Here is a 15,971-nt window from a genome sequence, read left to right as displayed (position 1 = left end):
ATGGCCACAATTTGTACATGACCAGGGTAGTTGGAGAAGTATGGGAGAGGCCTTTGCCCTGCAGTGGGCGTAACCAGGCTGATGATGATTATGATAGCTGTGTCGACGGGATGTCCGTTTAACCTGACGTTCATTGATCGTCCCGTTTCACGGATAGATTGCTTCTTGCAGAAAGAACATTCAAGCATACCAATTACATCGAAAATAGTGCAAGTATAGCTAGTTTTCACATGTGAGTATAGCTTTTCGCACTGCGTTTCTTTTAACGTCACTCAGTAAGTCGTACGATGGATGAGTAGTAGTCACAGTGCTCCAGAGTTATCGATTGTACTATTGGTGGTTGTCACGGTCTAAGTGTTGATAATTTAAAATATATTAAAATATCATGAATAGCGCGCTATCTATATCTTGTACTATTGAGAATGCACTTTTGATAATGCTAAATTCCGCGACGTATAGCAGGCGAATACTGCAACATGCACTCGCCGACGTTTCCCTGGTCCCAATGGCGTGAACTGTCTTTTACTGATAATCAGTTACCGCGAAATTTTTTGTAATAGCACTATTAAAATATTGCAGAACTATCGGTAGCACTGCAAATATTTATTTATTTATTTATTCAGTTACCTCACAGGCTCCCAAAGAAGTATTGCGTGAGGGGAGGATACAGCGACCTATCGCAATACTATTAATTGTATTACTGATAGTTGGAAGGGAGGAATTACTGGGTTTTACACGCCCAAACCACGATATGATTATGAGGCACGCCCTATAGCAGGGGACTCCGGATTAATTTTTACCACCAAGGGATCGTGCCCGCAATGCATGCACGGGGGGATTTGCATTTAGCCCCCACTGAAATGCGACCGCCACGGCCGGGATTTGATTCTGTGACCTCGTACTTAGCAGCGCAACATCATGACCGTTCAGCCACTGCGACGGGTTATCGATAGTTTCCTATCCAAATAGAGTAATACAATAGGTAGTTGACACTTAACAATTTCAATAAACAAGCGCTACTATCAGCAACCGATGAGGCGATGATTTCGTCTCTGCTTGCGGGCCACACACTCACCGGTGACGCACCGCACGACGGCGTCGACGGTGATCTCCACCGGCCGGTAGAAGGGGCACTGGCAGCGGCCGAATGGCTCGCGCGCTCGTTTCACGCACACCTGGCTGGGAGACACGCGGCAGTCCAGGTCGTCGTCGCACCGTTCGTGCCGCTCGGGGCGGAAACGGTGCTGCGGTGCCCCTGCGGTGACGCGAGGCCGCCGCCGCGTGCGCGTGACTGAGATGGAAGCGGCCGTAAATGCTCTGAGAGCGTTGTTCCTTCTTTCGCTGTTCTTGAAATGCGTTTCCGCTGAACCACATGCGTTTGACAGACCTTTATGGTACATTCCGGACCACGTGCAATAGAAATGCCTACAAATACCAATGACATTACCCCTCAGGAGATAGTGGAATACTTTAGGAAACTAGCCATACAAGAAGCGATAGATTGCAGAAAGACCTGAGCAAAACTAGGAAATCGATTACTGAGGTTAAGCAGTACATTAAAAGTATAAATATCGAGGTCCAAGATCATCTGCAGACCGTCGTAAACGTTAAAAATTGCTTATGACATGATGCCATTTATAAAGACATCGCCATTGCACATCCTATATTGCGAGAAGGTAAAATATAAATCGAATGTGATGAAAAGATTCCTTTGACATGTTTGCCCCGCGCGAAAGACGAGGACAGAAGAAAGAACAACACAGGCGCTCACTTCAACTAAGATTTATATGCGAAACCGCCAGAACTATGTACTTTATACACCAGCAAAAAGTAATAAAACATTCGTACGATGTCACACATCTCATGAACCCATATTGAACCACAGCCAGATAATTGATTTCAATTTTTTTTTCAGGGCAATAGCTGGCATGCTGATGCACAAGTTGCCCAGCCGCTCTTTCGTGTCGGCCTTTATGATGTTTTATGGTGTCATTGATGCTAAATATGTATTAACTAAGGATAATTCTATTTTATCTACTAACAAAGTGACCATTGACATTGGCGAAGTTTTAGTAAATAATGAAACATGCCAGGGCACAGTTCTATACAGGTTCAACGAGTACATCACATCATTAGTCGACAGCACCCACAGTCACGAATACGAATCATTCAGGTTCTCACCTCGCGCATTGAAAGATTTTCAATTTGCTAATCCTACAGATGGATAAAAGCTCAATTATTTGTTTGAGAGTTTCATCATCATCCTCCTCAGCCTATGTATGGCACTGCGATCTCCCATCAGCCCTGTCTTGCGCCAACCTATTCCAACTAGCACGTGCAAATTTCCTAATTTCGTCGCACCATCTAGTTTTCTGCAGTCCTTTACAGCGCTTCCCTTCTTCTGGCACCCATTCTGTCACCCTAATGGTCCATCGGTTATCTAATCTGCGCATAACATGACCTGCCCAGTGCCATTTTTTCTCTTAATGTCTATTAGAATATCATCTATACCCGTTTGCTCTCTTGTCCAAACTGCTCTCTTTCTGTCTCTTAAAGTTATACTTAGCATTCTTCTTTCCATCGCTCCTTGCGCCGTCCTTAACTTGTTCTCAAGCTTCTTTGTCAGTCGCCAAATCTCTGCGCCGTATGTCAGCACCGCTTGTATGCACTGATTGTGTGCTTTCCTTTTCAATGATAACCGTAAGCGACCAGTCAGCAGCTCACGATGTCTGCCGTATGCGATCCAACCCATTTTTATTCTTCTGTGAATTTCCTTCTCATAGTCAGGGTTCCCTGTGATTAGTTGACCTAGGTAAACGTACTCCTCCACAAACTCTAGAGGCTGACTTGCGAACTTGAACTGTTGTTTCCTTACCAGGTTATTTATCATTGTCTTTGTCTTCTGCATATTAATCTTCAGCGCCACTCTTACACTCTCCCTGTTAAGGTCCTCAATCATTTGTTGTAACTCGTCCGCAGTGTTGCTGAATAGAACAATGTCATCGGCAAACCGAAGGTTGCTGAGGTATTCGCCGTCGATCCTTATTTCTAAACCTTCTCAGTTTAATAGATTGAATACTTCTTGCAAGCACGCAGTCAATAGCAGTGGAGGGATCGTGTCTCCTTGTCTGACCCCTTTCTTTATAGGTATCTCCCTATTTTCTTGTGTAGAATTAAGGTGGCTCTGGAATCACTGTATGTATTAGCCCCGGTATTTACGTAAGCGGTCTGTACTCCTTGATTACGCAATGCCTTTATGACTGCTGGTATCTTTAATGAATCAAATGCTTTTTAGTAATCCGTGAAAGCCATATAGAGGGGATTATTGTACTCTTCGGATTTCTCAATAACTTGCTTAATGACATGGATGTGATCCGTTGTAGAGTTACCTTTCCTGAAGCCAGCCTTCTCCCTTGGCCACGGAGCAAGAAACATTTAGGCGAGGAAACTCCGCTGTTTGCGGCGACCAGAAAAGGTCACAAGCCCGCGGAGCCGTTATCGTGCTGGCGCGCCTGGCGGCCTGGAAAGAAATTACCGCCGTTGAGAGCGCGCCGGTGCCCGGGCGCTGCATTTTTTTGCGCCGCGGCTTCTACGACGCGCCGCATGGCGCCGCCACTGTATATGGCCCCGTCGGCGCATACAACGATTGTGACTTTATCTGGTCGCCCGCGCTCGCTCGCGCTGACAGGAGTTTCACCTCCTAAATGTCTTACTCCGTGCCCTTGGCTGATTAAAGTCCAATGTTGCCCTCATTCTATTGGAGATTATTTTGGTAATATTTTATATAATACTGGCAGTAAGCTAATGGGCCTATAATTTTTCCGTTCTTTAAGGTCGCCCTTTTTGCGGATTAGTATAACGTTTGCATTCTCCCATTTTTCTGGGACCCTTGCAGTCGATAGACACTTCGCATAGAGAGCCGCCAGTTTTCCAAGCAATATGTCTGCTCCATGTTTGATTAAATGGACTGTTATGCCATCCTCTCCTGCCGCTTTTCCCCGCTTCATGCCTTGCAAGGCCATTCTGACCTCATCTCTAGTTATAGGAGGATTTCTTTTATACTGTTCATTATTGTTTCGAATACAGTGCTCCTGAGTCCTCTGGGTAGTGTAAAGGTCAGTAGGAATTATTGCACTGCTTTTCTGATACCTTCGAGATTGCTGAGGATATTACCCTGCTTATCTTTCAGCGAATACATCTTGGGTTGTCCTGTGTCAAGTTTTCTTCTCACTGATTTCAGGCTGCGTTCATGCTAAATGGCTTCTTCAGTCTGTCTCCCGTTATAATTTCTAACATCACTTATTTTCGCTTTGCTGATCAGTTTTGACAGTTCCGCGAATTCTATCTTATCTCTTGAGTTGGACACTTTCATTCTTTGTCGTTTCTTTATTACGTCATTTGTTACTTTGGAGAGCTTGCCTACTGGTTGCCTTGGTGCTTTGCCTCTGACTTCAAGTGCTACCTCTGAAGCCAGCCTCGTTACGGTTTCATTCAGTACCTGTATGTCATCATCATCATCATCTCGCTGTTCTAAGGCTAGATATTTGTTTGCAAGTACCAGCCTAAATTTGTCTGCTTTTACCCTTACTGCCTCTAAGTTTACCTGTTTTTCTTGAATAATTTTATTCTTTCTGTGTTCCAATTGAGGTGATTCCTGGCCCTCACTAACTTATGATCACTTTACTTAAGCCTCACCAGTTTGCATAAGTACGTATAAGCCTCACCAGTTCTTCTAATCTCACTAAGGCCGGTGATATCCCAAACAATGTCTAATAGTTCCTCAAAGAATCTTGCTAAGCTAGCCTCAGTCGACAGAGTTCGGCTGTTAAAGGCGGACAGGGTCAGTTTCCGTTGGCGGCCTGTCCGGACTCAGAAATTTTTAGCATCCTCTGCTACGTTGCAGTCTTACCGCCGCCTTGGTCAGTGCTCTACAGCTGCTGGGGACTGAGGGCCATTGGTTAATTAAGATGTCATTAGGGAAGTTGTGATGGAATACTGCACCAAGGAGGCCAATTCCTGTTCTGGTGAGGGAGTGTCGTTGTTCAAACTTAGTGGGCCTTCCTAAATTGGTTGTACCTGGATTAGTATAGCCCCACTCGCTCTCGGCATCTTTCGCCGGTGTCAGGCGTGACTCCAAGCATGCAGATGTAGTGCACTGATGAATAAAAAAAGGAAGAGTGGAAGTGAATACGTAGACGCTTTGACCTTGGAACTTATAATAATCATTTAGGCCTGCTCGTGTTTAGTACGTATATGTGTTTCCTGAGAAACAGAACGTATATATGTACGTGCTGTACGTACTTACTCGGTACTTGCGTGTGTTTCCTCAGGGAATGAAAAACACAAAAGTAACGCTGACATATAAAGGCGGAGAGAAAAGGAACTGCGGCAATTATAGACAAATTTTTATTTTGCATTATGTTCCGAGTTTGAAAAAATAGTGTTGACCACACTGTGCAAGTTTTTTGAATAACACAACTTCATCATATCGTCAAAATACGACTTTCATTCAGGTCTTTAAACGCAAAGTGCTTTGCTATACCAAAAGTTGAACAAAAAACAAACGCTTGCCTTATGAATGTTAGATTTCTCCAAGGCACTCGACAGAATTATTCAAGATAGCGTGTTTGAAAAGCTATATTGTCCCGGCATTGGCAGTGCTGTTCTAAACCTAATAAAGTTATTTATATAATCGGCAGCAGTGTCTACCAACAAATCGAGAGTTGTCTTCATCCGTGAATGTTGAGATTGGCGCACCATTAGGTGCTATAGTTGGTCCCCTCTTATTCAATATTGTGATTAACCATACCGTCAGATTCGACAGCTCTGCAGATTATGCCACTTATACGCATGATACCAGTCTATTTTTTAGTAAATGGCTGACAACCTAGTTGTGTATACTAAGTAGGACCGGAATAAAGTATATATATGGACTGTTGTAAATTTCCTTGGCACAACCTGCTCTGAAACCTAGGCTGTACTAACCCGAGCCAAATCAAAATAATGTGAAATGTCTCTTAAGTTAACCAATAACTCTCCGACCAATAAAATTCCCGTTCTTGTCTTTTACGAAAACATCTTATGGGATTAGCATACTGAACAAATACGTCACACACTTTGTAGAGTTACAGGGAGATTGCGTAGGTGTCAGCATACAGTATCTGTAAAGCAAAACTTACTATTGTATAATGCCCCTTTTACATCTCATTTAAGTTATTCGCATCTGGCTTTGTCTACAGGCTCTAAACCAACGGTAAATACTCTGGTTACACTGCAAAAACGTCTTCTAAGATCTATTGCAGGTGTCCCCTACATCGCGTACACTTGAAAATTGTTTAAGGAGTACAGAGCCTTGAGGGTGGGCAACAGGTAAGAATAATTGCTTTTGTCGGCTTTGAGATCAGATATAAGCAGCGGCAGTAGATTCATACTTACTTTAGTTGATTGGCAACCTAATCCCGCCTGTTGCCTTACTCGACATACACAAAACTAGTACACGCCAAATCCTTGGTATAACTACTGACTTGAATCTCTTCGTTTCTGTCTTCCAAATGTAAACAGATTTGTGGGCTAGCTGCTACTGCGTAACTTGAAGTATAGCACAAGTCCTCGACTCGTCGGTCGTCTTGAATGTATATTTGCACTATACCTAAGGTTATGTACTTAACAAGTGTAGACTAACAACTGACAGCTTACGCGTTCTTTCTAAAACTGCGTTACAGGCTAGTTGGCGGAAGTTCATCTTGCAATACTGGAATTACTGCGCTAAGACAACGGAAGGAGAAGAAAGGACGCGCGCGGGACAGGACTGCGCGCACCCTGCCTTCCTCTGTTGTCCGCGTGTCTTAGCGCAGTATTGCAAGATAAAACTGCGTTATTAGGATTATCTGCTGACTGTGCTATTTAAAGAGATGTGGTTATTGGTTTCGTGTTACGTAAAACTGTTATTTATTAAAATTACTGTGTTTTTAGTTCGTTTTTGTACTCTTATTTTCAGAGTTTTATTTATTCTTTTAGATAAGTAGGCCACATGTGCGTTTGCTTGTGCACAGTTGCTTTCTGCTGCCTGTGTTTTTTTTTCTAGTTTTCAAGTGACGGGGCCAATCAGGCTTCCGTGAAAGAGACTTTTTCTTATCAAACCAACCGTTTCCTAGGTTTATTTTATATTGTACCATGGAGATAAACTACAGCTTAGCATGTCGGCGGAACCGTCACATAAAAAAAAAAGAAAGAAAGGTGTCCGAAGGACATCCTCCAGACGTGGCTTTCAGACTTGCGGATGTCGATGATCAACAACCTATTTCATGTCCACTGCAGGACCAAGGCCTCTCTCTTCGACCTCCAATTATCTCTGTACTGCGCCAACCGATTCCAACTAGCGCCTGCGAGTTTCTTAATTTCATCACCCCATCTAGTCCTCTGCCGTCCTCGACTGCGCTTCCCTTCTTTTGGCACCCATTCTGTAACACTAATGGTCGACCAGTTATCTAACCTGTGCATTGCACGACCTGTCCAGCCCCATTTTTTTCTCGTAGTTTCAATTAGAATTTCGGCTGTCCCCGGTTTCTCTCTTATCCACACCGCTCTCTGCCTCTCTCTTAACGTTAGGCCTAACACTCATCGTTCCATCGGTCTTTGCGCCGTCCTTACCTGGATCTCGAGCAACTTTACCAGTCTCAAAGTTTCTGCCCGATATGTTAGCAGCGGTAGAATGCAGTGATTGTACATCTTTCTTTTTAATGATAATGGTAAGCTTCCAGTCAGGATCTCACAATGTCTGCCGTATGCGCTCCAACAAATTTTTATTCTTCTGTAAATTTCCTTCTCATGATCTGGGTCCCATGTGAGTAATATACCTAGGTAAACGTGTACCTTCACAGACTCTAGGGGCTGAATGCCGATCCTGACCTCTTCTCTCGCCAAGCTATTGAACAATACCCTTGTCTTCTGCGTATTAATCTTCAACCCCTGCTTTCTCTGTTAAGTTCCTCAATAATTTACTAATTTGCCGCGAGTGTTGCTCTAAAGGTCAGTTTTACCTGCAAACCGAAGGTCACTGAGATATTCGCCGTTGATCCTTACTCCTAAGCATTCCCAGTTTAATAGCTTGAATATTTCGTCCAATCAAGCCGTGAATAGCATTGGAGAGATTGTGTCTCCTTGTCCGACCCCCTTTTTATTTGTGTTTTATCCTTTTCTTGAGGAAAATTAAGGTAGCTGCGGTATCTCTGCAGGTATCTTCCAAGATATTTACGTTGGCACCCTGTGCTCCTTGTTCACGTAATGGTTCTGTAACTGCTGCTTTCTCTACAGGATCGAATGCATTTTGCTACCTATTAAAGCCATATAGAGAGGCTTATTGTAATCTGCAGATTTCTCGATTACCGGGTTGACGACATGAATGTGGTCGATTGTACAGGTATCTCTTCTTGAAGCCAGCCTGTTCTCTTGGTTCACTGAAGTGTAGCCTTTATTCTAGTCGAAATTATCTTGAATATTTTGGAAGTAAGCTAATGGGCTTATAGTTTTTCAATTCTGTAACGTCTTCCTTTCTGGGAATTAGTATAATGTTGGCATTCTTCCAGTTTGGGACCCATGAATTCATTAGACATTTCGTATATAGGGCCGTCAGTTTCCTGAAGCATCATGTCTCCTCCATTTTTGAATAAATCGACTGGTAGTCTATCTTCTCTTGCCGCTTTACCTCGTTTCCATGCCTTGCAAGGCTCTTCTAACTTCATCGCTGGTTATGGAGGAAGCCTCCGTAACCTTTTAATTACTACTTCGAATGGAGGTATCGTGGCTGCTCTTGCTTTCGCACAGGTCAGTGTAGAATTGTTCCGCTGTTTTTACTATATATTCGAAAATTCTGACGATATTACTCTGCTTATCTTGCAGTCCATACATCTTGGCTTGTGCTATGCCAACTTTTATCCTCACTGATTTCATGCTGCGTCCATTTTTACCGCTTCCTCACTCTTTCTAAGCTTTTACATTCGAAATCGCACCCGATGTTAAAGTTTGCATATTCCTAAATTTGTTAAAATTTGTATGCACATCTAAGCGATGCTTAAAGACGTACGTTTTACCTTCAAACATCCAGGGAAAATTTAGATGCAGCATTCGTATATATGGCGTTGATGGAATATCCATTGGACGGCAATCAGCTGTTATCACCTGTAATGATTTTAGACGGTGGCTTTAGAATGTGTCGTTTCTCTACTGTACACGGTTGCTATGCAGCGCACATTAGCTCGCACCAGAATGCAGCGCAATGTTCGCAGTGTATATTCGCAGTACATGTGACATACACTGAAGGTTACGAAACTCACACACGCACACGCACACACACGCACACACATTATGCGCAGAATGCATGCATTCCGCGAGCGAGGAAGAGCAGATGCATGGCATGAGAACGAACGCTCAGACGCGCTGCCGCCTGGAAGTAGACTGGGCAGTTTCTTCACAGGAGGGACATTCCACCATGTAATAGTAACAACGCCAATTCTTTCTAAAAATTCTAGGAGCGGGAGAATATCAGTTTTTAGAATAAGAATCGAATACGAATAGTAAGCATCGAATATGGAATGATGAAACTGATGCACCTATATTTCAAGCAAAAATATTTATTTCAGTATAATGTGCTACCACGCTCTGTAGTGACTAGTGAAAAAATAAACCTAACTATAAGGAACAAAGGCTCAATTTTAGCCACAACTCTGTTAATCGTCATTAAACGAAACTGTTCGAATAGCTTCCCAAATGGGTGAAGACAGCTATTTAGCCGACTTTGGTCAGCATTCCAGGCGGGTAAATGCGCCTAAGATTCAAGGACGAAGGAAAGGAGAAGACACACGTCCGGCCTCCCAAGATAGCTAGAGCCTGGTTGCAGACAAGCTTTTCAAGAATAAATGGCTGCTAAGTGATTGTAGCTTTCCAAGAACGCTAAATAAGATTTCCAAGAACGCTCAAGAAAAATATAAGTTGGGGAAAATAATATAAGCTAAGTTATATAAATAGTGGGCCCCATCCTCACTTTTACGCCCCAAAACAACGATCTCTTTATGAAGCCAGGCACAGTCAGGGTCTCTGTTTAATACTGATCTCATGCAATAATTTAACGGGCAACAAACACACACTACACGAGTGTTCTTGCATTCCGCTCCCATCAGGATGCAGAATTACCGTCCGGCTTTTCCTTGTTTTGCAGGACTGTGGATTGAGACTGGGGAGCATCAACGTAGGTGTATAAACAAGTCAAGATAAAGAAAACTGACATTCCTATATCAGGAAGATAGTTCCTGATAGAATAAAATTTTCGGGGACCTCATGCGCTACTAATCTGCTTATCATTTTCTACCATCAGAAACGCGTCGTCTGGAAAATACAAAACTTACCTGGCAGTAAATATGCCAGCTTTGTATTCAAAAAGTATTGGTTGCTTATTGTTAATCAGGCATATCAAAAGAAAGTAGCCCTTTATATCGTACCATTATTTAATAAAGATGAAAGACAATTTTATTGGAAATATTTAGCTACACACCGTTTACAACTGTATGTACAGTCGACCAAAAAAGTTTACGGACCAAGAGACCTGACAAAAACCGGAATATCTCCGCAGCCCCCAAATGCAGCCTGGTATTCCCATTTCCAGCCTTTACTGGTATATGCGAACAACATTGTGAGGCACGGTTTTACTAGCTACGTTTAAAGACTGCTCGTATAATTAGCATTTTCTAAGACCCCGTGGTCTGTAAACTTTTTTGGTCGACTGTACACCTACTATATACCAGTCTCCGGAATAACTACGGCATCCAAAAGCTTATATTTAAAATACCTCTGCTATAAACTCTCCACTCAGATAGACTCGAAATTGCATTGGAAAGATACATTCCCTATAAATTTAGGAAATGCATACATGACCTCCTACATATATGTATAGATTTTTAAATGATCGGTTTTCGATTGTTTTTGATTGTTACTGTGAACTCAAGTTATGTTTTTTTCTGGCATGCTTAGAATACTACTTTCAATATTCCTTAAATATTCTCCAGTAGTCATTCTTCTTTGTCTATGGCTTTTTACTGCAGCGATCACGCTTGATTATTCTAGGTGTGTTGGCACACCTTTAGATTGGTGCCCTTGCGCTTCTATTGGGCATGCTTTCTATTTGGTGTGACTCATACTTTGACAATATGCTTGTGGTGACATTGCATTTGTGCATTGATAAGTGTGCGTTTTTTCTATTTCTTAATGTCATAAAATGGCAAGTATGACTTTAGCATGCGCAGCCATCTTTGTTAACGCAGCTGAAGGACACGCTGCCGCCAACTGCCGAGTCTTTCTTTTGTTTTTCTTCAGGCTGCAAGAGACCAAGGGCTTAGTCACGTGGTGTACCGCCTTCTGGCTCCCTTCCTCGGTTTGTATGTCATCCACCGAAATACACTCGTATTATTATTGTTATTATTATTATTATTAGTAGTAGTAGTATTGTGCAATATGCAAGCTCAAGAAATAAAATTAAGCTATCCGTCACAACTGTTTCTTTTTTCTCGTTAAAACGTAGAAATGATCAGCCTGTATGTGCAGATAAAACATAATAGTGTACACTCTAAAAACTAGGAAGGGTATCGCAGGAGTGAAGCTGCCGGTTCACTCTTCAAAGCGTCGTTTTACTCTCGCAAAATGTCGAGGAGAGTGAAATGCATTGTTCACTCTGTCACCAAGGAGAGAGTGAAATGTGCTTTTCACTCTCCCCTTCAGAGAGAGAGAGTGAAAAGACTCTTGCGACATTAGAAAAGAGAGACTCTTGCGGCAATAGAAAACAAAACGTAGCGTAATCTTCTGCTTCAACTGTAGGTGGCTGGCCCCGAACATGGCAATGTATCATTCATGCACGCTGAGCAAAGAACACATCGTTTTGCTTCTAAGAGAACAGGCCGCCGCAGTTCAACGGAACGCGTAGCGAGCGCTCTACTTTTTCACTCGGAGTTGCTCCACCGCGCGCGCGCGCGCTCAAGATCGCGGAACAACACAGCACCGGAGAAGGGTGACCGTCCGCCGAGCAGCACAGCAGCAGCCAATGCATTTCAGCAGCAAAGGCCAGCCAAGGGAGATCGTATGTCAGCCATCTCGCGTCGCCACGAAAACACGACTGTCGTTCGTCATGCCTTGGATATAACAGCAAATCCTCCACGGTAAGTGAATTCTAACTTAGGTGCACATTGTCCGTATATGTCATGCTATCGCCAGGAAGTCGTCGCTGCGCTTAGTCGACGCGATTGACAAAGGACTAGGCATACGCGCTGTGTCTCTCGATGTCAATCGAAAAAGCCAGTCGTCGCGATAACTGCATGTGATTTTATCACTTTGCCGTTGTCCGTAAGAGCTTTAAAAATCGCAAACGCTGCCAGAACTATGGTATGTTCAATAAGACGCCAGGCGAGAGGACGCTTAAAATGGTTAGTTCACCAGCCCGTGATTCCGAGCCTATGCGGAGCGTGATTAGCGTGCGTTTTGTGTGTTTGAATTTATTTAGTTTGGCAGTCTACTGTGTACGGAACGCTGTTGAACTAAGGAATCACATAACAGAAAACGTCATTTTGCTGGCAGCATGCTTTTTTTTTTATAAATCGCGCGCTTGACGGTGTCTCGCGCAGGGGGAATCTGCGACCACTGAAGTTACGTGCAGCACCAGTGCTAGTTAGAAACTTTGCCGCAGGCATTCAGCTGCATGCTGCAAGAGGTCAGTTGGGCGCGTTATCTTGAACTTACTGAAAACGCATGAGGAATCCATGTTTTATGCTGAAAAAAGTATAAACCCCATATAAGCGATCTTGCGCGCGGCAGCTACAAGCGACGCGACGAAGATGGCTGTCGCGTTCGCTCGTCGCCTACAAGTCGTACTCCGTGCGAGCGACGATTTTGAGCGACGCCTCCCCGGTGTTGCCGGCATGAGGGCTGCAGTCACGCGTGACGCGTGCTTTAGTAATTTACGTTGATGTATTTTACTATAAAAAGTAGCATAAAATATTTCCGGAGGTCTTGCAGTACGTTCTTATCCTTGCACGTATAAAAATTGAATCATTTGCTCGTTCCGCGCGACAATCGGTAGTATTTGAGCGATGTATGTGCATCCAGTTCCGGCTTCGCGCTATTGGCTAGTCGCTCATAGCACTTCTGGGCGACGAGCGACGATTTCTAGATTTTCAGAACCGAGCCATCTGTTCAAGCGACGGCCCGTTTTGTCGCTCGAAGCCGTCGCTCGTCGCCGTCGCGCACTAAATCACTCTCACAGTGTTTATCCCAAAGACTGAACTGTTTTTGCTCATGTTGAAATGGTGTGATTATAGGTCTGGTTTTGTCTCCTGTTGCGGTTTTCGTGCACGGTGCGAAACTGAAAGGATGCTTATGTCTACGAACTCGGTGAATTGTCGAGCAGCTAGTTACGCATCGGCATCGAATATAACGGCTGCTGTGTGGAAAAACAATTGCAGGGGCGCTTTGCATACGCTTATTGTTTTGGACATGCCTGTGCATTTGCTAATATGAGTTGGCGTGTCAGAGTTATGTCATATGAACAGCTAAATCAGCCTTCCTGTGGGGGTTACAAGCGTAATGTGTGCATTTTGCTATAGCATGGCAGATCAAGATGTGTTTATCGCTTGAATATTTTTAGTAGAGAAATAAAATATCAAAATAAAATGTTGCTTTAATTCTGTGTTACCAGTCTGTCGTACACAGAACAATAGGTTGGTGTAATAAACTAATAACTGCGGTTTAACTGCAACTTTTACATGCCTACAAGAATCTAAAATGCTAGATTTCAAACTGCAGCAGTAGTCGGGTATGTCAAAAATGAACTCCACTGCGCACCTCATGCATGAAAATAAGTTCATGCCTTTTAGTAAGCTTAGATGCAGGCTGCAGTGAACTTGTTAGTATTGAAATGTGGGTAAGCTTGCCATAACAAGCCTTGTTGCCCTTTTTTATAGGGACATCCATATATCCATTGAGCTGAAGGACAATATTTTCATCCCTACTGAGCATCATGTTTGCAGCTATAATCCTCAAATTATGTCTTCAGCAGTGGCACAACCAGGGATGGTGCAGGGGGGGGGGCACACTGGGCACGTGCTTAGGTTGTGTCACAAGTGGTGTTTGCGATACACCAGACTCATGACAGACCTATGACGTCTGAAAATGACCAATATTCTATTCATTAGCAGGAGTATTCTAACATTCATGAAAAACAAGGATGAACTGTGGTTTATTTGTTTTTTTTGCTTAAATCTAAAAATTGAAGTTAGTTTAGCAGTTAACTGTTGCAGTCATTTGGATGTTTTGCATGCATTTCACTATGAAGACTAAGAGCTAAGACTTTTTTATTGCCATGGCCTTGACTGTCTTGATGTTGTTTTGCACCATGCCCTTGTGTTGACTTTTGCATACGATATTTTTCAGGCACCCGCTTTATATAACGCAAGAAGGCATCTGCAAGGACACGAGGATGTGAAAGAGCCAGTGCAGCGCGACTTCACGTAGTGCAGAGGAGCCAATGCCAAGAAATCAAAATACATTGGCATGTTATTTGGACAAGAAAACTAGTATGTGGGTATATTGGGTGTACCATTTGACCAAATGTCAACAAAATCAAGATAAAGTATGTTACACGAAGATGAAAATTCTCACGTGCTCCAGGCAGTCATCTTAACATGGTATATTTATGTAATGTCTCTGATTGGAAAGGCAAATCAAGTATGATCTCTGGAGACAAACACATACCAGCAAGTGTCATTGAAAAGTTAAAAATGTGTTTTAAGAAAGCTGATTAGTTCTGAGAAGTGACTGCTTTTTGTCTTGCCTCTCAACAGATATATCCATGTGATAAAAAAATAGTGGTACAATGAAATTGCATATTTGCTTAGCGACATGATACATACTTGCAATGAGCACGGTGCCTGTGTTTACTATAAAAAGCAACAGCCCATGCTTGGTTAGGTTAGGCCCACTACAACATGCAGGCATGGGTGATTGGCGCTTTTTTATTTCTGTGTCGTGAGGTTTATTGACGTGCGTATAGGTGCAGTGGCACGCAGTATGGCTTGTACAAAAAAGGGGGGGGCAGATATATGTAGCTCACTGTACACGACACAGGGCAAAGCAAATCAGTGTTCAGCAACTATGTTAAATGCCATGTACGTAAATTTTACAACACTACTCGTTCGAAGCGCGCACAGGTGCATATTGAAGAAAAGTTTCCAGGGTAGATAATTTAGTTCGTAATTTGCACTAATTTTGCTCTAACCACGAGACATAATAATTTGAATATACTGCACGGAAAAACCTAGAGCGAATTAAATTGTGTGTCAGTTTCGTGTGTACACATATAGTCTTTCCTATGCATCAGGTTTTTTGCGTAATGCATTAACAGTTGACAGCCTATCTTATGATGTGTACTCTGTTTACATTACAGTTGTTTATTAGTTTACTCGTTTGTTTTGCGACTGATGAAATGCCGGCATATATATATTTTCAACATTTGACATAACCCTGTATGTTTTGCAGGGACAACCCAGGACGTGCATTTCTCAGCACCCAGTCAACTGCCAAAAGTGACTCAAACACAGGCCACCAGTAAGTGGACATCAGTTGCAATTTCACATTATGCAGTTGGCGGCTGCCTTGTACGGAGGCTTTTTTTTTTTAATGAGATGGTGATGTCGTTCTAATGTACATTTTGACCACAAAGGTGGGATCATGTCTCAGAGGCATATATGGTTGCTATTCTCTGCGAGGGACGTGTTCTCGTGTTCATGAAGCATTTGTGTTTGGCAGTATTGTCGCCCAATGAGTCGGATATAAACACTAACTCACCACTGCCGGCAAGTAGTTGCGAGAAACGCATTATGACGCTGTAAAGTTATTTCATTAATTCGAAGGAAAGTTTTGCAGCAGGAAAAAAGGTT

At 43.0% G+C, this 15,971-nt stretch overlaps 1 protein-coding gene across 1 annotated transcript in view; it reads right to left on the bottom strand.

The window, feature by feature from the left end:
• The window catches only part of LOC142574442 (uncharacterized), a 131,141-nt gene that overhangs the window by 47,179 nt on the left and 67,991 nt on the right, over window positions 1–15,971 (bottom strand). The window contains exon 3 of the mRNA XM_075683519.1: window positions 1,076–1,255. Coding sequence (XP_075539634.1) covers window positions 1,076–1,255 — 180 coding nt within the window. The remainder of the gene's footprint in view (window positions 1–1,075; window positions 1,256–15,971) is intronic.

Source organism: Dermacentor variabilis, chromosome 3, assembly GCF_050947875.1.
Source record: "Dermacentor variabilis isolate Ectoservices chromosome 3, ASM5094787v1, whole genome shotgun sequence".
NCBI classification, from domain to species: Eukaryota; Metazoa; Arthropoda; class Arachnida; order Ixodida; family Ixodidae; genus Dermacentor; species Dermacentor variabilis.
The sequence above is the reverse complement of the archived record's forward strand: the minus strand, read 5'-3'. Positions and strand labels throughout refer to the sequence as shown.